Source organism: Phocoena phocoena, chromosome 4 (genome assembly GCF_963924675.1).
Source record: "Phocoena phocoena chromosome 4, mPhoPho1.1, whole genome shotgun sequence".
Taxonomy (NCBI): domain Eukaryota; kingdom Metazoa; phylum Chordata; class Mammalia; order Artiodactyla; family Phocoenidae; genus Phocoena; species Phocoena phocoena.
In genome coordinates, this window is record NC_089222.1 from 103,725,876 (window position 1) to 103,749,911 (window position 24,036).

Here is a 24,036-nt window from a genome sequence, read left to right on the forward strand (position 1 = left end):
CTTTTGTCCTTATGTAATACCTGGCCTGCCAATTTCCCTCTGGGGACGAGACATACTTATGCAAATGGGAATGCTTCTATACAGTCCAGATGACTGGGTCTCCTCACAAATGTTAAAAATGGGATATGACCCAGATAAAGGCTTAGGAAAAAATCAAGAGGGAAGATTATATCCTGTGGTTGCTGAGCCCAAAAATGATAAACATGGAGTGGGCTATTCAAATTTATAACGGGGGCCATTGTTTTAAAAGCAGCTGACCCTATAGTATGGTTATCAGAGGAACCTATTTGGGTGGAACAATGGCCCCTAACTTCTGAAAAGTTAGCAGCTGCAAAAGAATTAGTGGAACAACAACTATTGGCAGGGCATATTGAACCCTCTAATAGCCCTTGGAATACTCCTATATTTGTTATAAAGAAAAAATCAGGAAAATGGAGATTATTACAAGACCTAAGAGCAATAAATAAAACAATGGAAACAATGGGGGCGTTGCAGCCTGGACTTCCCTCTCCAGTAGCCATCCCTGAGAATTATGCTATTATAGTTATAGATTTACAAGACTGCTTTTTTACAATTCCTTTATATAAGGAGGACAGAAAGAGGTTTGCATTTAGTGTACCTTCTTCTAATTTTACCAGACCATATCAACGATATCAGTGGAAAGTTTTACCACAAGGTATGAAAAATAGCCCTACCTTGTGTCAAAAATATGTAGATAAAGCCATATGTAAAATAAGACAAAAATATAAAGACATTTATTTAATACATTATATGGATGACATATTATTAGCCTATAAAGATAAGGCTTATTTACATCAGGCATTACAAGACGTGATGGAAGCTTTACAGGAGTATGGATTAAAAATTGCACCGGAGAAGATTCAAACTGAGCCTCCTTATAATTATTTGGGCAGGTTGATACAGGAGTTTTCCATTCAACATATACCTTTTCAATTAAGAATCGACCATTTGGTTACTTTAAATGATTTTCAAAAGTTTTTAGGAGATATAAATTGGATTAGGCCCTTGTTAAAAATTACTACTGTAGAACTAAAACCTTTGTTTTTGATATTGCAAGGAGATTCTAATCCTTTATCTCTGAGAAAATTAACTGAAGAAGGAAAACAAGCCATAAAAAAAATAGAAGAAGCTTTAAAGGATGTTTTTATTAAAAGATTAGATTATACCAAACCTTGGGATTTAATAATTTTAAAGACGCCAGTTATTCCTACAGGATTGTTATGGCAAAATGGACCATTAGAATGGATACATTTGGCTGCTAGTCCAAAAAAGATTGTTGCCTCATATCCCTTTATGGTCAGTTTGTTAATTATAAAAGGTAGAAAGAGAAGCAGAGAATTGTTTGGAAAAGATATGGATAATATAATTATACCTTATAATAAAGATCAATTAGAAGCCTTGTTGTTGTTAGAAGATTCATTAGGAATAGCCCTAGCCTCCTATAGAGGTCAAATATTATTTCATTTGCCTAAAAATGTGTTGTTACAATTTTTTAAAGAACATATGGTGGTTTTTCCTACATATTATAAGATAAAGCCCTTGGAGGAGGCAATATTAGTATTTACTGATGGATCCTCCTCAGGGAAGGCAGCCTATATTATTAATAATGAAAAGAAAGTGTTAAATACTAAAAATTGCTCAGCGCAGCAGTCAGAAATTATGGCAGTTATAGAAGTAATGAAATTAACTAAGAATAAAAAGATTAATTTATATACTGATTCCTTATATATAGTTAAATTATTTCCAGCAATAGAGACAGCAGCCTTTCCTGAGAATAAGAGTACAATAATCAAGTTGCTTAAGGGGCTACAACAAAGTATTTGGGATAGAACACAACCTTATTATATAGGCCACATTAGAGCTCACTCTGGATTGCCAGGACCTTTGGCAGAAGGCAATGCCACTGCTGATGCCCTAACTAAAATTTTTGTAGTAGATGAAAATAAAGTACAAGAAACAATAAAATCTCATCGGCTACATCATCAAAATGCTAATGCCTTAAGATATCAATTTGGTCTGACCAGAGAAGCAGCTAGAAAAGTAGTAAAAAATTGCTCTGTGTGCCCTACACAAACTAATGTACCTCAACAGGGAGTAAGTCCTCGAGGCTTGAGAGCTAATGATCTGTGGCAAATGGATGTGACTCATGTACCTAGTTTTGGAAAGTTGTCCTATGTACATATTTGTGTGGATACTTTTTCACATGTAATTGTAGCCTCAGCTAGGACCGGAGAGGCCTTTAAGGATGTGTGTCAACATTTGATGTTTTGCTTTAGTTACTTGGGAATTCCCCGAAAGTTAAAAACTGATAATGGCCCTGCTTATGTTTCTAAATCTTTTCAGCAATTATGCCAACAGTTTGCCATAGCCCATAGTACAGGAATTCCTTATAACCCACAAGGACAAGTTATAATTGAAAGAACTAATCAGGTATTAAAAAATATGATTTATAAATTACAAAATGGAGATTTAAAATATTTTTCTCCTCATCATATTGTAAATCATTCTTTATTTGTAATCAATTATATAAATATGAATAATGAAGGAAAAACTCCAATGATGATACATTGGGAGGCTAATAACGATAAACCAAAGCCAATGGTTCTTTGGAAAGATGTGTTAACTGGAAAATGGAATGGACCAGACATACTACTAACCAATGGTAGAGGATATGCTTGTGTTTTTCCACAGACCTTTGACTCACCCATCTGGATACCAGATCGTCTAATTAGACATCCGGTGGTAGGGAATTTACCGAAGCGTCTGTCAGGAAATGAGTCTGACACCCGAAATGTCAGAGAAAGAGAAACCGAAGGACTCAATGACAGAAACGCTGGTTCCCCCGCTGCAACAATTATCACTTAAGTCCACATGTCATAGAGAGACTCAAACTTCTCCTGAGCATTTAGAGCCTAAGCTTCTTGGGACCCAACGCCGGGGAAAAAAAGAGGAGATATGCTGCTTCTACTTTAGATGCGCAACGAGTAACGTGGGGAGCTATAAAAAGGCTTTGCCAGGATGCTGAAAATGCTGTAAACACTCAAAAAATACCTTTGACTACCGCTAACTTTTTTGTGGCCATGTTAAGTCTTTTATCAGTACAGGTAAATGCTAACGATACGTACTGGGCTTATTTTCCTGATTTTCCTATACTACATGCTTGTACATGGAAAGATGCTATTATTCCGGTAACTTCCTCATTTCCTGAACTAACTGATGGTGTTCGTGATGTACAAGGCTACGAACAATTTGTTATAAATAATAATTTTTCTTTTAAGGGACAATCGGATTTTCCTCCGATTTGTTTCTTTTTAAATTGAGAGGTTAGGAAAATCAGATCGTGTAAAAAATGGATGTTTACCGATAGTAAATTCAGCCTTTTTAACTGATTCTCCTAAAGAGGATAATAATGTTAAAAGAAACTTATGGGTGTTATTAGGAAGATTTATGGGACAAAATAAGGTAGATAATAAAGTACAATTTGTTAGCACAAAACATCCTCAAAGATACCCAGATTGTGATAATGCTTTAAGTAAGGCAACAGAGGAATGGAAATGGATTGATGATGGTGGTGGATATCCTTATTGGATATACTGTATGAATAATAAAGAAATTCGTATTAATATTCCTGGAACTAAGTATTATGTATCAGATTGGAGTATTAATACCCCTGAAAGTAATTACCGGCAATATCTAAAATATGCTGCAAATTATGCTTGGAATGAATCTATGATTCCCTCACAAATAAAAGTAAATAGATGGAACAGTCATGGATGGGTAGCACCTATATATACATTCACTAATAACAATGAGACTTCCTTTCAACCACAATTATGGAGATTGCCCTTAGCTACAAGTTCAATTATATTAAGAAGGCCTAATGTTCAAGAGAGTAAGTATTTTATCCAGGCTTGTGTGACTTCTCCATATTCCATATTATTGACTAATAAAACTGAAAAATTACAAATTATAAAAAACAATGGAAGGTTTTTTATAACTTGTGATGAATGTGCATTAACAACCTGTGTGAACTCCAATATGAATATAAAAACAATTATGTTATTAAAAAGACCAGCTTATATTATGTTGCCAGTATCTTTATCAGAACCATGGTATACAGATATAGGGGCAAAAATTATAAAACAGGTTGGAGAACTTATGAGGCCAAAAAGATTTGTAGCTACTTTAATTTTGGGGATTTCCGCATTGATAGGAATATTGAGCTCTTTTACTGTTGCAACGTATGCCTTAGTGAAAGAGGTACAGACAGCACAATATGCTAATGATTTATCAAAAAATATATCCTTGGCTTTAGCTACTCAAGAAGCTATAGATAGAAAATTAGAAACTAAGGTTGATGCCCTTGAAGAAGCAGTTTTACATATTGGTCAAGAACTTACTGCTTTAAAAATTCGCTTATCCGGGGCTTCCCTGGTGGCGCAGTGGTTGAGAGTCCGCCTGCTGATGCAGGGGACACGGGTTCGTGCCCCGGTCTGGGAAGATCCCACATGCCGCGGAGCGGCTGGGCCCGTGAGCCATGGCCGCTGAGCCTGCGCGTCCGGAGCCTGTCCTCCGCAACGGGAGAGGCCACAATAGTGAGAGGCCCGCGTAACGCATAAAAAAAAAAAAAAAAAAAAATTCGCTTATCCTTAACTTGCCATAAAAAATACTCCTGGATATGTGTCACTCCCTTAAAAGTAAATCATTCTGAGTATTCCTAGGAAAAAATTCAAATGCATATTTTAAATGTATGGAATTCTAGTGATTTGGGAATTGATTTGGAACATTTGCATAAACAGATTCATGATATTGCAGCCTCACAATATGATATGAATCCCTCTAAGGCTGCTGCAGAATTTTTACAAAATTTACAAAGTTATTTTAATGGTAATTCATTTATGCATATTTTAATAAATTATGGGGCTGCCGGAGTAGTTATAATTTTACTTCTTATTTCTTTTCTAGTCATCATCCGATTAATACAAGCTGCTCTTCAGAGTATACATAGAACCAAAGTGGAATTGCATACTGCCTTTTTAAAAAAATAAAAAAGGGGGAGATGTCGGGAGCCATATAAGAAGTGCCTTTGAGTCTCAGCACGGACGAGACCCATAGTGCCTAGCAAAGCTGGTACTATCAGGTACAAATATGGAGAAGCAAAGCTCTCCTCTGTGTGGTTCCCCTTGTTTTCCCCTGGTTTTGCTTAAAGTGATTTTTATAGGATTACTATTAGTGTTAGGAAATATCCCCAGTGCCGACGGAGGGTTTAGGGAAAGACCCCAACTTAGGGTAAAACCAAAAAAGACTCCGGCTCCCCCAATGACTACACCCGAAATCCCCACTCCCAGGCCAGGACATTGGGTACAGGGAAACACAACAGGAGCATTGTGTGGCAAGAGCTTACGTTAGAAGAAAAGCTAGATGAACTATGGCCCCCCTGGGGAGTAATAGATATGCTGGGAAATATTTGGGTAAGGTGGCGAGGAGGATTTATGCTACGTTGGGTGTATTCAAAGCTGGATGAAGTAGGCTACATGGCAAGCTTATACAAGTTACATTGCTCTTTGTACAGAAATGCTTATAAAGGACAAATTATATATTGTAAGTATTTTGCAAAGGAATTTGCTAATAGGTTTAAGGTAGAATGTCCACCCCCAAAGCCTCCCAAATAATTATAAGGAAAAATGTGCGATGTCTGAAGGATAACGGTGAACGTGTAAAGCCTGTGGGAGAGAATTTTTATTACTGTATGGGTTTGTAATTGTTAAGAGAAGAATGTGCTTAAGTTTGTACCTTGATTAATGGCCTGATTGAGTAGAATGTGCAAATACAAGAACATCTGCTTTTAAGAAAGATGAAGAAACCGCAAACAGAGTTCCAGACCTAGATGTGACCAAGATATACCTAACCACAGGGGACGAAAGAGACCACAGGAGATAAGAAGATTACCTGATCATAAAACCTGCCTAACCTGCTGATATAATCTTTTGATGTAAATGACCTTTGGTTTTACTGTTGTGTACCTTTATTTTGTGGCTTTGGTATGAGAACTGGAATGTTAAGATTGAAAGTGAGATTGCCTCACAGTATAAAAAGCTTCGGAATTGTAACAATAAATTGGCAGATCCTCGCATCCTCTGAGGTGTCTTGCGTTCTGTCCACGCCGACTCCGTCTCCCCTTTGGGTGAAACCTGTCCGGCTGGGGCTGGTCCCCGGCAATGTACAGTATGTTTCTACTAGTAACAAGTAACATATAGGGATTATGAGTACTCTGATAGATAGCCACAAACTTGGTGTTAGAGCAGGCTGTGTTCAAATCCCCAAATTGCCATTTCCAAGCTATATGACCTGGGACACATTATTTAACTTCTCAGAATTTCATCAGTAAAATGGGATAATAAAAATATCCATCCCATAGGGATGTGGTGAAATTACATAAGACATGCAAGTAAGGTGCACAATGCTTGTGGCACACCGTAAGTGCTCAACCTATAGCTGTTCTTATAACAGAATAAAATTCAAGACAGGGAGTCTACAAATGAGACCAGCGAGATGGGCAGGGACCAGATTATAGAGGAGGATTAATGGGTTCAGTTTTGCACATGTTGACAGTAGTGCTTGTCTCACACTGAAGTCTGAAGCTGGCGGAGAGACCTGGACTGGGATTATGAGACATATACGTGGTAGTTAAAACTATAAGAACAGATGAAAGAGCACAGAAGGAAGAAGAGCCACAAGACAGGGGACACAGAACCCCAAGAACCTTTGAAGAAACCCTTAAAATTGTAGCCAGAAAGAAATCACACCAAAGAAATGGCAGCGATGGGAAAAGTTTCCAGAAGGGTTAAGAGATGAACAATATCAAATACTACAAAGTTTTGTAAAATAAAAGTATCTTTTTGGTAATTGCCACAAATTAAGTACCTCAGAAATAAATGCTCTCAGCTTTTCCCAAACCCTGCAATACCAACGCTTTTAATTTATATGGCGTGTCTTGACAGTTCAAAGCTATTTTACCCTATCATTTGTCTTCATGCTATCCCTGCAAGTAGAGCAGATACAAGTTACCCAAGGTTACAGTGCTAATAAAAATTAGTTAACAGCAGTTTCCATGGGAAGTTTAAAAACAATGGTTTGTAAAAATAATAATTATTATTTTAAATGGCAACTTGAACCATCTCGTTTATTGTAAAATTTACTCACATTTATACACACACACACACACACACACAGATACAAACCAGACAGCCAGGTAGTCTGGCTCATTTTCATCAAAATATTTTGGAATTTTTTCCCCACATTTCAGTCTATCACAATCATAACCTACTTCCTAGAGCTAAGAGAAGGTAGATTACCTAGTAATAGGTAGATTACTAAGGTTATGAATTGCATGTTGTTAATAAAACCTAACCATGATGTTAATGAAAATCTAACAATGGCATTTTTCTGTTTAAAATCCTTAAACAGAATCAAATCCAAACTCTGCAGCCTCTTCTTCTGCCACTCCCCAGCAAGCCTTTAAGGCTGGGGTTTCCCCCAGTCCTTCTTGACCATGCATGTTAACACAGCAAATAAACCTCAACTTTTTCATGCAACTTTTCATACAGTCTTCTCGACTAGAACTTGTCTTAACTCTGCAGCCCCAGGATCAAATGTGCTGAGCATACATCATGCATCTTTACTGAATGAAACAACAGAAACATATTTTCTGATCCCCCATTTACTAAGTAAACACTAAGTAAAATTAAAATATATAACTTTAAGTTGAGAACATACTATAATGGATTTAATTTATATAAATCTTCACATCAAAGTAACAGTTCAATATTAGAGAATGTTATTAAAATTACCTATTTTCTTACATCAAACTGACTGAAGTTTTCTAAATAAATTTACATGCTTATGGTTTCAAGGCAATAATTAACAGTGAGAAATATTTTTAAAACTAAAATAATTCTGAGTTTAAAAAAAAAGTAGGGATTGATTAAGAGAGCCAAAGACTGTTTTACATATTTTATCTCAGGGTCCCTTTTTATATAACAGATATAGAAATTAATATGTCTAAAATATAAGCCACATAACATTAGCATTTTGAACTTAGAAAACATTTGTATTGTGAATCTTTTCTGAAAGACATTATTACAATCTTTTGAACACTTACAACTCTAAACTTCCTCATCTGTCAACTAAGGAAGACAATACTTCAAATGAGATAATTACATTAAAGCTATTTCTAACTTCAAAAATGTTATGCAAGTTAAAATAAACACTTCACTGAAACACTATGAAGCAAAATTTAACACATCAAAATTAATATTTATTACTTAAAATATTTAAAACTACATGGAGCAATTTAACAAATACATATGAAAAGGGACTTGGGAATACTGTTTTATGATATATGTGTGAGAAAACAAAAAACTTACCACAAAAAAAATTAATACAATGAAAAAGTTTTACCAAAAACATTTATGGTGTGATTTTATTATACAAATGCACTATTTTCTGACATTTTAATTCAGATTGTAGAGTCCAGGATAATACTGCATCAAAAATAACTCTAAATTTATGAAGCACCTGGACTGCCCTGGTGGCGCAGTGCATAAGACTCTGTGCTCCCAATGCAGGGGGCCCAGGTTTGATCTATGGTCAGGGAACTAGATCCCACATGCATGCCGCAACTAAGAGTTCACGTGCCACAACTAAGGAGCCCGCGTGCCACCACTAAGACCTGGTGCAACCAAATGAGTAAATAAATTTATGAAGCACTAAAAAGAGGGCAAAACTTGGGGTTATATGTTATCTTTGAAGTCCTGATCAAGTGAAATTCTTAGTATCAGTTTGTTCATTTCTAAAATATAAAGGGATAATGTAAACTATGAACTTTAGCTAATGATATATCACTATGTTCATCAATTGTAACAAATGTACCCCACTAATGAAAGATGTTAATAATAGTGGAAACTAGGTGGAGGGAGGGTATATGTGAGCTCTCTGTACTTTCTGCTGAGTTTTTCTGTAAACCTAAAACTGATCTAAAAATAGACTATTTTTTTAATTGAAAACTAAAATAAAATATAAAGGGGTAGAATCAAAATATCTCTAGAGCCCTTTCCTAAAATTCTGAGATTCTTACTATGAATAAACAACAAGCTGTAGGGGGATAAAAAGAAGTGTAAGATATTCCAGTTCTGCCCATGGCACATCAGATAATCCTTGCTAATCTGTATGTACAGCTTAATTAAGAACCATCAATTTCTATAAATAGTCTAGGATTTACAGTTTTATTTACTTAGACCAAGAAAGATGGCTAATAGGGTGCGGTTTCCCCACTGAAAAAATTCCCATCAGAGATAACATACCACATCATGGCATGTTTTACCAGATACCATACTGATACACAGAAAGCACCAATCCACACTGCTTACTGTGACATGTGAGCCTCTTCTTTTAGACTTGGCCACAGTGAATAACAATCTACTAATAAACTTGAATTAAAGCGTTGGTAGGCTGAATTGTGACAAGGAAAAACACAGATGGGTAAGAAACTAGTTTTAGCTAGTGGTTACCTCAGGGAAGGGATGGTGTGAGACAAATAGGGTGCAGGGAGCTTCAAGGATTTATCCATTTCTTCAGAAAAAAACTGAAATGTGATGACCAAAGGTTAATATTTGTAAAACCTAGGTAGTGAGCACATGAGTACTTACTATATTTTTCTTGTTCTTTAAATACTGGTAAAAATATGTTTTTACTATTTTAAATTATACTACATAATTCTTGCTGCCAAAATTAGTTCCTTTAAATTGATGTTAATTTTCTGCCTCTCTAGGTGGGCTATTCCTGAAATCATGCTCCTGGAAAGCATAGGAAGCACAAATTTCTTCAGGACCCAGGTAAAATTACACCCTTTCCAAAATTCTGCTTCCAACCCTTGCTAGAATCTTGGAAATCATCTTTAAATTCATATATTCTATCCTATGTTATATTACCATTTCATCAACTAGATGCTACTTGGTATAAATAATCAGAATTCTGAGTATGTAAATGATAATATGTAAGGGTGAGGACCTGCTGACAGGGTCCAGATATTTACTGAGAACCATGACTTGACAGACCTTGTGTTCCGTGCCCTGGATGAAGGCTGCTCCCTATACACAAAATACATTTCAACAGAGATTCAAATGTTAAAAATTAAAACATAAAAGTACTAGAAAAAAAAGTATAGGTGAATATAATCTTGGAGTGGTGATGAACTTCCTAAATATTACACTGAAAGAATGATATATTTGAATTAAAAAAATTTAATGTTTATGCTTCAAAAACCATCAAAAAATTTAAAAACATAACAAAAGAAAAATATCTGCAACATATACTAGAGTGAAAAGGTTACTAGTATAAACATTTAACAACTCTTTTAGAAAAATCAATAAGAAAATGGACCTGTGCCAATAGAAAACAGCAAAGGGAATCACTGAGAAATTCTCAAAAGAAAAAATACAAATGTCTAAGGGAAAAAAAATTTTTTTTTTGATGTTGGGGGTAGGAGTTTATTAATTTATTTTTATTTATTTTTGCTGCGTTGGGTCTTTGTTTCTGTGCGAGGGCTTTCCCCAGTTGTGGTGAGCGAGGGCCACTCTTCATCGCGATGCGCGGGCCTGTCACTGCCACGGCCTCTCTTGTTGCGGAGCACAGGCTCCAGACACGCAGGCTCAGTAGTTGTGGCTCACGGGCCTAGTTGCTCCGCGGCATGTGGGATCGTCCCAGACCAGAGCTCGAACCCGTGTCCCCTGCATTAGCAGGCAGACTCTCAACCACTGCACCACCAGAGAAGCCCGGGAAAAAACTTTTAACCTTACCAGTAATCAAGAAAATAGAAAATTAAAAGCAGATAACATTTCCCCCATAACCTGGAAAAAATGAAAAAGTGATGGCTCCTATTTTTTGAGGAAAAAAGCACTCTCTTAACACTGCTGGTAGGAGTAGAAATTGGTTTAAAAAAACAAGAAGCCTTTCTGAAGAGCAATTTGGCAATATATATCACACACCTTAAACTTTTTCATATCATTTGATCTAGAATTCCATTTCCAAAGACACTTATATAAGGATGCTCACCAAGGCATTGTTGATAACAGTAAAAAAAAAATTTAAACATTCTAAATATTTAATAACGGGAATAATTAAGAACACTTTGGTGAATCTATTCAACACATTACTCTGCTGCTATTAAAAATATGTTGAACGAAATGTAATGTAATGTAAAATGATGTAATGATGTAAAATGGTGTTAATTATACATTAAGGCAAAATAAATAAATAAAAAACTATGAAATAGCACTTTATTTTCTCATTATTGTTTAAAAAAATGTACATGTATGTAAGAGATTCTACACCAAAACACAAAAAATGGTAATCTCTGGTAGGTGACATTGTGAGTTAACTTAAATTTGCCCCTTTCTGCTAAACTGTGCTTTCAATGTTCTACAATAAACATGCATTACCTTTAAATAACAATAAATATACATTACTTTTAAATGTTTTAATTTTTTTTGAATTTTATTTTTTTTATACAGCATGCTCTTATTAGTTATCTATTTTATTAAATGTTTTTAAATAACAGCAGCTCCTGTCCACAAGACATCCTGTATGACTAGGCAAACTGAATAAACATTACAATACATGGTAAGTAGAGACCAATACAAGAGGCTAATAAGCAAACACAATGCAAGGTAAAGAATCTAAGCTGGAATTCAAAGAGTTTCCTGAAGGAGAGAATCTCCCAAGTGAGATTTAAGTATGATTAGGAACAGTCAAAAGAGAGAAGGGCATTCAGGGAGGAATGGAGGGACTAGAGAACTTAAATACCGCAAATCTGGAATGACAGGAAGAAAAAGAATGGCTTATGATGAGTCCATATAGCCAGCCTCAGGTCAAATTGCAAGTATTCTGAAGGCAATTAGGAAAGACTTAAGGTTTAAATCAGCTGCATACTAAAAAGATCATTGACAGTATGGAGCATTAATCAGAGGGGAACAGTGGAAAGTCTGTCAAAGAGATCTGGGAGAGAAATAATGGAAACCTTATCTAAAATGGAGCAGTGGGTATGCAAAGGCTGAAAGTGTGCAAGACACACAAATCGTATTAAGTAGGTATAAACCAAAGGATTTGATGATTTGAGATAACAAAGCACAAAGAGGTATGCAGGATTACTCTTGGCTTCTGATGTAGGTAAAAGGAAGGCAGAAGCAATTCGGCATGAGAGAAGATGTAAATTCAGTTTTGGATGTGTTCGGATTGAAGATTCTGTGGTAACTGGATATGTAAGTCTTAAGTGGTGGATGAGTGTTTGCGTTGGAAATATGGACTTGAGAGTCAATGTTGAGGTGGTAGCTGAAGTCTCTTTATATGGTGCGACTGACCATAACGGGAGAATAGGTAGAAGAAGAAAAGAGAGTTGAAGACAGAACCTGAAGCAAACTTGGGAGTCAGATGAAGAAAGGCTAACTGCAAAAAGAGATAGAAAAGGAAAGAGGCGGAAAGGTGAAAAAATGTTAAATTCAGGAAAAAGAAATAAGAGAATTCCAAGAAGAGAGTGATCTTAAGTGTCAACTGATGCCAAAAGATTGAAAAGCATCCATTGGATTTAATAACCAGGCAGCATCTGGTGTAGCAAGAAAAACTCAAGGGTCTGGGTGAAAGCCTTCTACTGCAGGAAGTTAAGGAATGCTCGAGAGGGGAGGAAGCTGAGAAGGTACCACTCATACATTGCCAATTGTTAAGTGTGGAGTAAAGGGAAGGAGGAAGGGTAGTGGCTGCAGGGACAGGGTTGTTTAGGATGGTAGACACAGAATAACAACCTCCCAAAGATGTCCACATCCTAATTCCCAAAACCCGTGACTATGTTTTCTTACGTGGCAAAAGGAACTTTGTAGATGTGATAAAGCTAAAGGATCTTGGATGGGGAGCTTATCTTGGAATATCCAGGTAGGCCCGATGTAATTACAAGAGTCCTTCCTTACAAAAAGGAAGCAGGAGAGCACAGACGAGAAAAGACATTATGATAAGACATTATGATGTTGGCTTTGAAGATGAAGGAAGGGGGTCACAAGCGAAGAATGCAGGCAGCCTCTTTCTTTGCTGGAAAAGGCAAGAAAAACAGATTCTCCCCTAGACCCTCCAGAAAGTATGCAAGCAATCCTGCTGACCCATTTTAGACTTCTGATCTCAGAACTGTAGGATAATAAACTTGTTTATGTCACTAAGTTGATAGCAATTTGTTACAGCAGCATTAAGAAACATTTAATTTGGTTTATTTTTTAGGTAAGAGAGGCTTGAGCATGTTTACATACTAAAGGAAGAACAGAAGCGAAGCTCTGAAGACAGAAGAGAGAGAGATTTTGTATTTTTGATGATAAAATTGGACAATAAATTTTTGGATAAAAGTGTAGGTTTATTCTTGTATCCCAGAAGTTCTTTCTGTGATCTCTGACTGAATGCTGAACCCCTAACGTTCCCAGGAAATGGGAAGAAATGGAATTAAGTGCACAGGTGTAAGAATTAGACTTGGAAAGAAAAAGGAACCCTTCTTCCACTAACAGAAAGAGAGCAAAGGAAGGTTATCTATACTGATAATTATAAAATGAATTGAAGAAGGTAACCTACTAATCAGCACTTATCTCCTAAGATCAGAGGTATTATTTACTGAGTAACTACTATGTGCAAAGCATCAAGTACTTGCATACATTTTCTTTCTCAAAATGTTGTAAAACAAAAATTATCCACACTTGACTGGGGGGAAAGTGCCAAAACTCCTAAGATTCAGATGCAAATGTTTGACTCAAAACACTATATTGAGAAATCTGGCAGACACCACAATAACCAAGTGACCAAGGTTAACAGCAGCAGTAATAAGAGATATCAAAATCATGTACCCCTTGATATGATGTACTGAAAAGGACATTTCACCTCCATGGTATTTCCTTTACCCATTTATGCAGCAACATCTTTGTAAGGGGTATTCTACAAAACAATTGACAGGTACTCTTCAAAGTCTCAAGGTTATGAAAGACAAGGAAAAACTACATAACTATTATAGATTGAGAGAGAACAGAGACACAACAAAGCAATGTGGAATCCTTGATTAGATCCTGGACAGGGAGAAAAAAAGCATTAGATGTTAAAACGAGTGAACTCAGAATAAAATCTATAATTTAGTTAATAGTACAGTACCAAAGTAAATCCCTTAGCTTTGATCACTGTATTATGATCTCAAAATAAAAAGTTAAAAAAAAAACACTATAGTGCACTGCTTCTACAGGAGCAAGCCACTTATCTGTGAGTATAGCTTTTAGTCTATTCAAGGTTAATTTTACATAGCTTCAGAGCCTACGTTAGGTTCTGTCTGGTGGTTAACAACAGCAGATACGGTGTTCCTGAATTCCCTAGCATCCTGGTCTGACTCCTGACCTAGACTGGTACTTTTAACTCTTGACCTCTGACTCCTGCCTTGTCCCTATCACACGTTCTGAATATGCCATCTAATCCCTGATCCCAGTCCCTAGAATAATATGCTCATTGGGAGAGGATCTAAGTGAGAACAGGTGGGTAAATCCAAAGGGTGCAGTATACAGTAGTTAAGTCAGCAAAGTAATCTCAGAACATAGTGTATTAATAATGATCATCTTATCTCTTACACACACTCACTTCTCACACTTACAAACATATCTTCATAAAATATAAACGCGGGGGACTTCCCTGGTGGCACAGTGGTTAAGAATCCACCTGCCAGTGCAGGGGACACGGGTTCAATCCCTGGTCAGGGAAGATCCCACATGTCACAGAGCAAGTAAGCCCATGCACCACAACTACTGAGCCTGTGCTCTAGAGCCCGTGAGTCACAACTAATGAAGCCCACGCGCCCTAGGGCCCGCGTGCTGCAACTACTGCAGTCCGCGTGCCTAGAGCATGTGCTCCGCAACAAGAGAAGCCACAGCAATGAGAAGCCCACACACTGCAACGAAGAGTAGCCCCTGCTCGCCGCAACTAGAGAAAGCCCGCGCACAACAAAAACCCAATACAGCCAAAAAATATATATGCATATATATGTATAAAAACATGAAGAGGAATCTCAATAAGGAACAGCACAGCCTAAAACTTAAAAAATACCTAAGCGCACAAAATTTGATATATTTTTTAAATCAGCTTGCTCACCTCTTATTTATTCCAGTAAATGGACTACTTCCTTAATATTTACTTAAGGATTTGCTAAAGAGTAATCAAACTACATAAAATACTATGCAAATATTATTCAGCCACTATTATGAACCAGGCATTGAACAAAGGTACTTAAAAGATAAGTGTAACCCAATTTGTTTTTAAGTCCTTTGACAGTTAGCTCTATCCAACATTGAGAGATTTTACCCATGTTCTTCATATTATGCCATGATCTAGATCAGTGAGGTCCAATAAAAATACACTGCAAGCCACACATATAAGTTTAAATTTTCCAGTTTAAATTTTCTAGTAACTGCCTTTTAAAAAATGAAAATAAAAGGTGAAAATAAAGTACATATTATATTTTATTTAATCCAGTATATGCAAAAGTTATCATTTCAACATGTAATCAAACTGAAGAAAAGACTGATAATTTACCTTTTTCCCTTCTGCATATTAAATCTTCAAAATCCACTTTGTATTATACACTTACAGCATCTCAATTCTGACTAGCCACATTTCAAATGCTCAACAGCCACATGCAACTAGTCACTACCCTATTGGACAGCTCAGATCTTGATGCTACTACTTATTAAAGAAGAAAATAAACTGAGTTATAGGGTTAAATTTCAATTCTGCTTTATTAATCAAATCCAGTTATCTGTTCTACTTGGAAATCAATACATCCTGTTCTCTGAACTCTGTCTTTTCTTTAATCATCCCAGAGACTATTATACTATAGCTACTGGGAGAAGCAAACACAAAGAATGATAAATTAAATTGAAAATCCCTTTGGAGTGCAAATTTTTTGAGTGTTTTTAGTGAAAAGGACACATGCTACTACTGTGCTCTCTTACAAAAATAAAAATATATTTTTTAAAATATAAAAAATATATTTTTTAAAAACCAGACATAGAGAAAAACATAAAGGGTCATCTATTATGAACCCTCCCATCTTAGTAGAGACTGGGCAATCAGACCAGAACATGATTAAAACAAATTAAATCAGAGTCTACACACCCAAACACATCTTTGACTCTTAAAAGTTGATCACATCATTTATATCTAAAAGATTCACATCCATTTAAGAGTTACGAATGGGAGAATTCAAAAGTTTCATTTAAAGCAAATTTCCAAATATAGGCATATAGTTTTCCTTATAAGTGTAGCTTTTCAGAGCCATTCTTTAAAGGATAGTTCACCCTTATGGCAAATACTTATTTGAAATGCTAATGATTGAAAAACCCAAAACTTTTGCTATAATTTACCCTTGGCCTAATTCTAAAGTAGAATTATAAAAAAATCAACATTATTTATAAAGACCAACAAACTTAAGGTTTCTTTATTGGTTGAGCAGCTCAATTTTAAAAGCATCATTTACACTGACTTCTTCCTAGCATAGTGCCTGGCACATGGTATTTTCTCAGCAAATCAATGAATAACAAGTAGCAGGCTCTAAATATTAATACATCTAGCATTCAAAATGAAACATCAAGAAGTGGACTCTTTCAAATAAAGGGCTTAATCTCATATAAAAATTGAAGCTACACTACAGTTAAGAACACTTTCCATCAGTTATTCTCATTTAATACAAAACTCCTAAAGCATAAATACTATCATTCTCATTCAATATGAGGAGGATGGGGCCAAAAGTGGTTAAGTCATATAATAAGTAGTGGAGCCAGATTTCAAGCCCAAGTTCTCAAACAAAATGTGTGTGTTGGTAAGGGGTTTGTGGATGTTATGAAAACTATATTCCATTCTTCCCTATTAAAAAAAAAATTCCCATTACAAAAGTTTCAGAGGAAAAATATACACAATTCCCCCCCCACACACACACACAAAATCCACGACTTTTTAAGAAATTAGTACCCATTTAAATTATAACAGTAATAAGCATTACGGACGAGAACTTAATTGCAACTAAACATTAAGTCTACGTTCTCCTATCGCTCCCTGAGGGGATATATCAAACTGGGAGGGAAAGCATCCCCTGCGGCCTGGGAGACTCGTCCAGGCGCAGATAGGACAGGCGGCGCCCCGTCCTACCCCTGGGGCGCAGCTGTCCCCCTCCCCTAGGAAGACACCCGGCCAACTGGCTCCAGCCTACCTGACGGGCTCCCGCCACCGCTTGAACCAGCTGCAGCAGTTGGCCATCAGACTGAACATCCCAGGCCGCTCCTCCCGCCACCTCCCATCCGAGCCCGGAGCGGAGATGGGCCGCTAGTCGTCCTGGGCCGAGTCTGGGGGACCGCCGTCGCTGCGAGGCGCCCCTGACGAGGATGAGCCCGGAGGAGAGGCCGGGAGGGAGGTGAGGGCGGTCAGTCCGAGAACCTAGGCCAATAACCGCGCCGACCAGCGAGCGGAATACTGCGCTCCTCGCCCAGGTACAGCGAGGCCAAAGGCGCAGTTTCACAGACCCGGGAAGGGTTTGCGGGTCCTACCAGAGAAAACCCCCGCGTCAACGTGCTGACGTTCCTCCCAGGGGCGGAAAGCCCTCCCCAAGCACCGCCCATGGACTTCTCCAATCAACATTCGACGGCCCGCCGCAGAGGGCTCTGAGTGGCTAAAGCGGCCCGGCTCCCCGCCCCTGCCGGAGAGGTGGGAGGGAGAAGGGGGAGTGGTCTTGAAGACTGAGGGGGAGGGGGAGCTGAAGGCGGTTCTCGTAACTAGGCAACGGAAGCGTCTAGAGATGAGTTGAGGCATTTCCGACAGATCTTAGGCTAAGACCGATCTGCATACCCATCCAAACTGTGTGAGAGTGCTGCACCTCGTCTGTCTCCAGCCCCAACTGAGATCCAGAGATCTCAGGTCTTGTGCATGTTTTGTTTTGTTTTGTTTCATGAAACAAGGATGAGGATCCTGTGGAATTCCAGCCAACTCTGGCTGCACAACTACAGAAACAATACACTGGGGCAATTAAGTTAAGAACGAGGGGAAAACTCATTTGCTAACTATCCAATAGTTCAGATGAGAGTGAAGTTTTAATCTGTATAACGTTTATTGCTGTTTGTTACATAAACTGTGAAATGGAAATTTATGATATTTGTTGTGTGTGTGGTTGTTTATAGAAGAAATAATATGCTCATTGTAGAAAGTGTTGAAAAGGCTGAAAAAGGAACAAGATGAAGAAAGTGAGATCTCACACTCACCACCCAAAGATAACGTGTTAATATTTTGATGTATATTCTTTCCAGGATTTTTAAATACATAGATTGCTAGCTATTTGGTTTCTGCAAGATGGAGAGCATGATCTACTGGCTGTTTTGTAACATGCTTTATTTTATTTAAAGAGATATGTAATATCTGCTTTTCCTTCATATTGTTTGGAAATAAGTAAATGACAAGTACATTCCTATAGAAAAAAAAAGAATGCATTATATGTAGGGACCCGTGTGTCCATTTAGTCTGCACTTAAATATATATTTTCAAATCCTGGTAAAAGGAGAGAGGGCCCTGGGAAGCCCAGTGTATCCACGAGAAAATAATGGTTTGGGATTAAGGTAGATATAGTTTTAAAATTATTTTCTGGGCTTCCCTGGTGGCACAGTGGTTGAGAGTCTGCCTGCCAATACAGGGGACACGGGTTCGTGCCCTAGTCCGGGAAGATCCCACATGCCGCGGAGCGGCTGGGCCCGTGAGCTATGGCCACTGAGCCTGCGTGTCCGGAGCCTGTGCTCCGCAAACGGGAGAGGCCACAACAGTGAGAGGCCCACATACCGCAAAAAAAAAAAAAAATTATTTTCTGTCTTTTACTAATTCATGTAACCCTAATTCAAACACATATACATCTCTTACAGCTTACTGGCTCTGAACTCAAGTACCCTATCTGTAAAATGACAATGAAAATACGTACTTTGCAGGGTTGCTAAGGTGATGAAATGAGAGAAATAAAGCTCAGGTGCAATTTCTAACAAATAATAGCAGATTTTTGAAGTTGGTGTCACCTGTCCCATAAATATTTATGGTATATATCCCCCTACCTCTGTCTCCAAACTGCTAGGGATCTTGTTCACTATTCTCATTGTCCTGCCTTGATAACTTCAATTTTCTTTCCAGTTGCTCAAGGCTGTATGACCTCAACTGGTTTTCCTAACTAAACCGGCCCTTCCTCATCAGTGCTAGACTGTCTCTGCCCAGACTGTCCTGTCCAGACACTATAATACTTCTGTAACTACATTTAATATAGTTAACTCTTCTAAAATTCTTTCCTCCCTTGGCTTTTCACAATTATATACTCTTATGGTTATCTTCTGATCTCACTGGTTATTCCTCTTTCATCTTCCTATATGTATTCTCTAAGATCTGGCCTTATCCCTCTGCTTTCCCTTTTAAAAAATATGTTCTCTTGGAGGGTCTAATAACTATTTCTGTGCCTGAAGAGCCCTACTACACTTACTATCCTTGAGCATTTCTGGAACTATACTCAACCCCTGTTCTACTTCATGTCTTCCTTAATTCTGTTAGTGATACATTACCAAACATTTCTGGTACCAACATACAGTTGGTCAGTTAGTTAACTAGCTGACTATTAGTTTTTCAATATATTAGGTGGTTTGGTAGACATATGTGCTGCTTACTATTTCCAGTTCTCTTTTTCACATGTGTTAGTTATTCCCACATTCACATGTGATAGCACATGTGATAGTTATTCCCACCTTCTTGAAGTCATGGGACCTGCTTTGTTCAGTGAAATGTGAGTGTAGTGGTTATATCACTTCTTGGTGAAAGCATTTAAGAGCTGGTCCACAATTCTCCATGTCCTATCATCCCTTGCAATGGTAACTGTGGAAGCCTACTTTAACTCTGAAGTACTACAATATAAAAACAGCACGGGGCTTCCTGGTGGCACAGTGGTTGAGAGTCCGCCTGCTGATGCGGGGGACGCGGGTTCGTGCCCTGGTCCGGGAGAATCCCACATGCCGCGGAGCGGCTGGGCCCTTGAGCCATGGCCGCTGGGCCTGCGCTTCCAGAGCCTGTGCTTCGCAACGGGAGAGGCCACAGCAGTGAGAGGCCCGCGTACCGCAAAAAAAAACAAAAAACAAACAAAAAAAAAAACAGCATGGAATGCTGAGCCAACACATGGAAGACAGCTGCCTAGAAAGTCCTGTAGTAGACTTCCTATGAGCAAGAAATAAACACTTGTTTTAAGCTGCTATAATTTGGTGGCTGTACAACCTAGTTTGTTCTGAATGAAAAACACAATCTTGCTGTCATCATCCTAATTAAGACTCTTGTTTCACCTCCCAGAGATTGTTGAATTTGCATCCTAAGTGTCACGTGGTTACTTTTTTTTCTCCAGTTTTATTGAGGTAAAATTGACAAATAAAATTGTAATATATTTGAAATGTACAATCTTATGCCTTGATATATGTGAAAATGTATGTATACATGTATACATTGTGAAATGATTTCTACAACCAAATTAATTAACACATCCACCACGTCACATAGTTACCTTTCCTTCTTTCTTCTTTTTTTTTTTTTTGTGAGAATTTGCTACTCTCTTAGCAAATTATACTGTATTCAATACAGTATAATTAACTATAGTCACCATGCTATAGGTTAGATCCTCAAAACTTATTCATCTTATAACTGAAAGTTTGTACCCTTTTATCAGCCTCTCCTCATTTCCCCACCCCTCAGCCCCTGAAACCACCATTCTACTCTCCGTTTCTACGAATTTTACTTTTTAAAAACTCTACATGTAAGTGATTACATGCAGAATTTGTCTTTCTCTGTCTGGTTTATTTCACTTAGCATAATGCCCTACTGCCATACATAAATGTGCAACATAGATAGATAGATTTCACATGTTCCTTATCCATTCACCTGTTGATGGACACTTCGGTTGTTTTTTCCATTGTTGGCTCTTGTAAATAATGCTGTAATAAATTTGGGAGTACAGATGTCTCTTCAAGAGAGTGATTTCATTTCCTTTGGATATATAACCAGAAGTGAAATTGTCAGATCTGCTGACTGGGAAATAACCTCACAACATAACAGCTGTGAGTTGAGTTTTATTCAGGACTTACTGAGGACTGTAGCCCAGGAGACAGCCTCTCAGATAGCTCTGAGGAACTGCTCTGAAGAGGTTCATATATATATATATATATGAATTTTTTGGCTGGAAAATACATATAGTCAAGGATACATCTTGGTAAAAGATTACTGCTAATCACATAAACATATATCTCCAGTTAAGGATTTTAGTGCTTGTCTATGTATAGGAAGATGCAAGAATCTGGGGTCATTGAAATTCTTCCTTAGATACACTTCTTAACTATCTAGGGGCCCATAGATCCAAAACACAGACCACTTTATCCTGAATTCCTTTCAGCATGTATTTGTAAGTCAGTGAGTGTAGTGGCTAATGACTTGATCCTTGTAGAACTGGAATCGTGGGCAACACTCTATGTTTACAGATCATATGGTAGTTTTATTTTTAATTTCTTGAGAAACTTCTGTACTGTTTTCTATAATGGTTGTACTGATGTGTACATTCCCACCAACAGTGAACAAGGGTTTCCTTTTCTCCACATCCTCGCCAACACTTGTTATCTCTTGTATAAATGTTACTTGGTTTCTAATCTGATCCATTTTGTAAGCATTTAACAAATAACATTCTTAAAGTACAACCATAAAAATCACTCTATCTAAAGCAAACAAATAAAACAAGACAGGTCCTCAATGCCTGTGATTTAACTACTTTAGTATTTGTTTTTACAAAGCAAATATTAAAAGATTATTGTAGAAAAGTAAAATACATAAATCAGCAAAAAGAAAATGATCCATAACCCCACGACTGAAAATGATCACTGTTGATATTTGGGCATAAATATTCCCATGTATATATAATATATATATATTATATATATATTATATATATATATTTTGGCTGTGTTGGGTCTTGGTTGCTGCACGTGGGCTTTCTCTAGTTGCAGCCAGCAGGGGCTACTCTTAGCTGCGGTGCACGGGCTTCTCATTGTGGTGGCTTCTCTTGTTGCGGAGCACGGGCTCTAAGCACATGGGCTTCAGTAGTTGTGGCGCATGGGCTCAGTAGTTGCAGCTCACGGGCTCTAGAGCGCAGGCTCAGTAGTTGTGGCACACGGGCTTAGTTGCTCCGCGGCATGTGGGATCTTCCTGGACCAGGGCTCGAAGCAGTGTCCCCTGCATTGGCAGGCAGTTTCTTAACCACTGTGCCACCAGGGAAATCCCCTCCCAGACTTATATTGTTAAACTGAATTTTGTTGAATGTTTATGTACCAGTCACTGTTCTAGGCACCAGGAATATAGCTGTGAACAAAACATTAAAACATTCCTGCCCTCATGAATTTTACATTCTAGTGGTTGTTGACTGAAAAAAAATGCACAACGTGCGAGTTGCAAGTTAGGTTTTATTGGGAGCAAAATGAGTACTATAGCCTGGGAATGAGCGTCTCAGATAACTCTGAGGCACTGCTCCAAAGAGGCAGGGGGAAGGTCAGTATTATATATGACTTTAGTGAAGGGGGGTACATGCAGTCAAGCACACATTTTGGCAGAGGCTTGCTGCTAGTGACGAGGAGCAGATGTCACTGTTAATGATTTTTACTGCTTTTCTAGATATGAGAAGATGCAAGAATTTGGGCTCATAAAATCTTCTGAAATTATCTAACTATCTGAAGGCCTGTTCTGTCAGTTTTTCCCAGAGCACAGAGTGCCTCACTCCTGATTACCCGGAACTCCTTTCAGGGTGTGTTGAAGGTCAGTGACTAGTGACTTAATCTTTGTAGAGGCAGATGGCAAGTGCCAATTTTTAGTTGGCATGGTGGAGAGAGATGAGGATGCAGGTAATAGACATAATAAGTAAATGGGACAATATATCAGTAGAAGATTATATGGAGAAATGTAAAACTGGGTGAGGGAATGGCATTAGAATTAGGACTAGGAAAAGGGATTAGATTAGCAGTTAAATTTTGAATAAGATTTAATTGCATATTTAAAAGTATACTGAAAAATTTTGGCCAAGTGAAATTGACCAAATGTTAATCAATATTGAGCTAAAGGCAAAATCATCTTCACAGAGTGAACTTATGCAATAAATTAAAAACTTGAAAATTTTATCTAAAGATGTATTATTAAATTTCATTTTAAACATTTCAGGGTATTGTTTTTCAAAGTTCAACATTACAGTGTAGGTAGGACACATTGACAACTATTGTTAGCACTGTGATGTATATTTGTAGTCTTAAAATGACTTAAAACTTCACATTCAGTTGGAGTCTTTGAAAGATCAAGATTTTTCTTTTAGGTACCTTGCATTTCTCCAACATTTCTTTCTTCATATTGTTTATATTTTTTAATGTCTGTATGGGAGATGATTTGTTATGAATGCTGTTGATTCATGATTTTGGAAGTTTTCACTCGTGAAATTTTGAGAACTCAAAATTGATATTCTACTTCTAATTCTTCCTAACAAGTGAGGAAAGACTCATGGCCTAAATGCATTTAAATATTCAATAATTAAATATAGTATTTAAAGGTCGTTTTGTTTTATGTTCTGATTACTAGCCCACCGAACAATTCTACCGAGATTAGAATTATATTTATAATTAAATCATTTGGGGTGGGAATAAAGTGGTGAATAGATTGACATGTAGATTCAGACATAGCAAGAAGGAATAGAATTTAAAAGAGGGAAGACTATGGATATATTCAACAATTCCTTTGCAAATTTTCTTAGAAAAAGTGACTCTAATATCAACTTCCATCCACCTGGATCATAAAACCACAGAAAGCTAGAGCTGGAATACACCTTTGAAA

At 37.4% G+C, this 24,036-nt stretch overlaps 1 protein-coding gene across 3 annotated transcripts in view; it reads right to left on the bottom strand.

Annotated features, from left to right (window-relative positions):
- The window catches only part of ARL13B (ADP ribosylation factor like GTPase 13B), an 83,526-nt gene extending 65,863 nt beyond the window's left edge, over positions 1-17,663 (bottom strand). For 2 of the 3 annotated variants that reach the window (XM_065876552.1, XM_065876553.1), the window contains exon 1: positions 17,342-17,663. In XM_065876552.1, coding sequence (XP_065732624.1) covers positions 17,342-17,400 — 59 coding nt within the window. In that variant the 5' untranslated portion in view covers positions 17,401-17,663. The remainder of the gene's footprint in view (positions 1-17,341) is intronic. The other variant, XM_065876555.1, reaches the window with a different exon arrangement.
- Between the last annotated feature and the right edge of the window lie 6,373 nt (positions 17,664-24,036).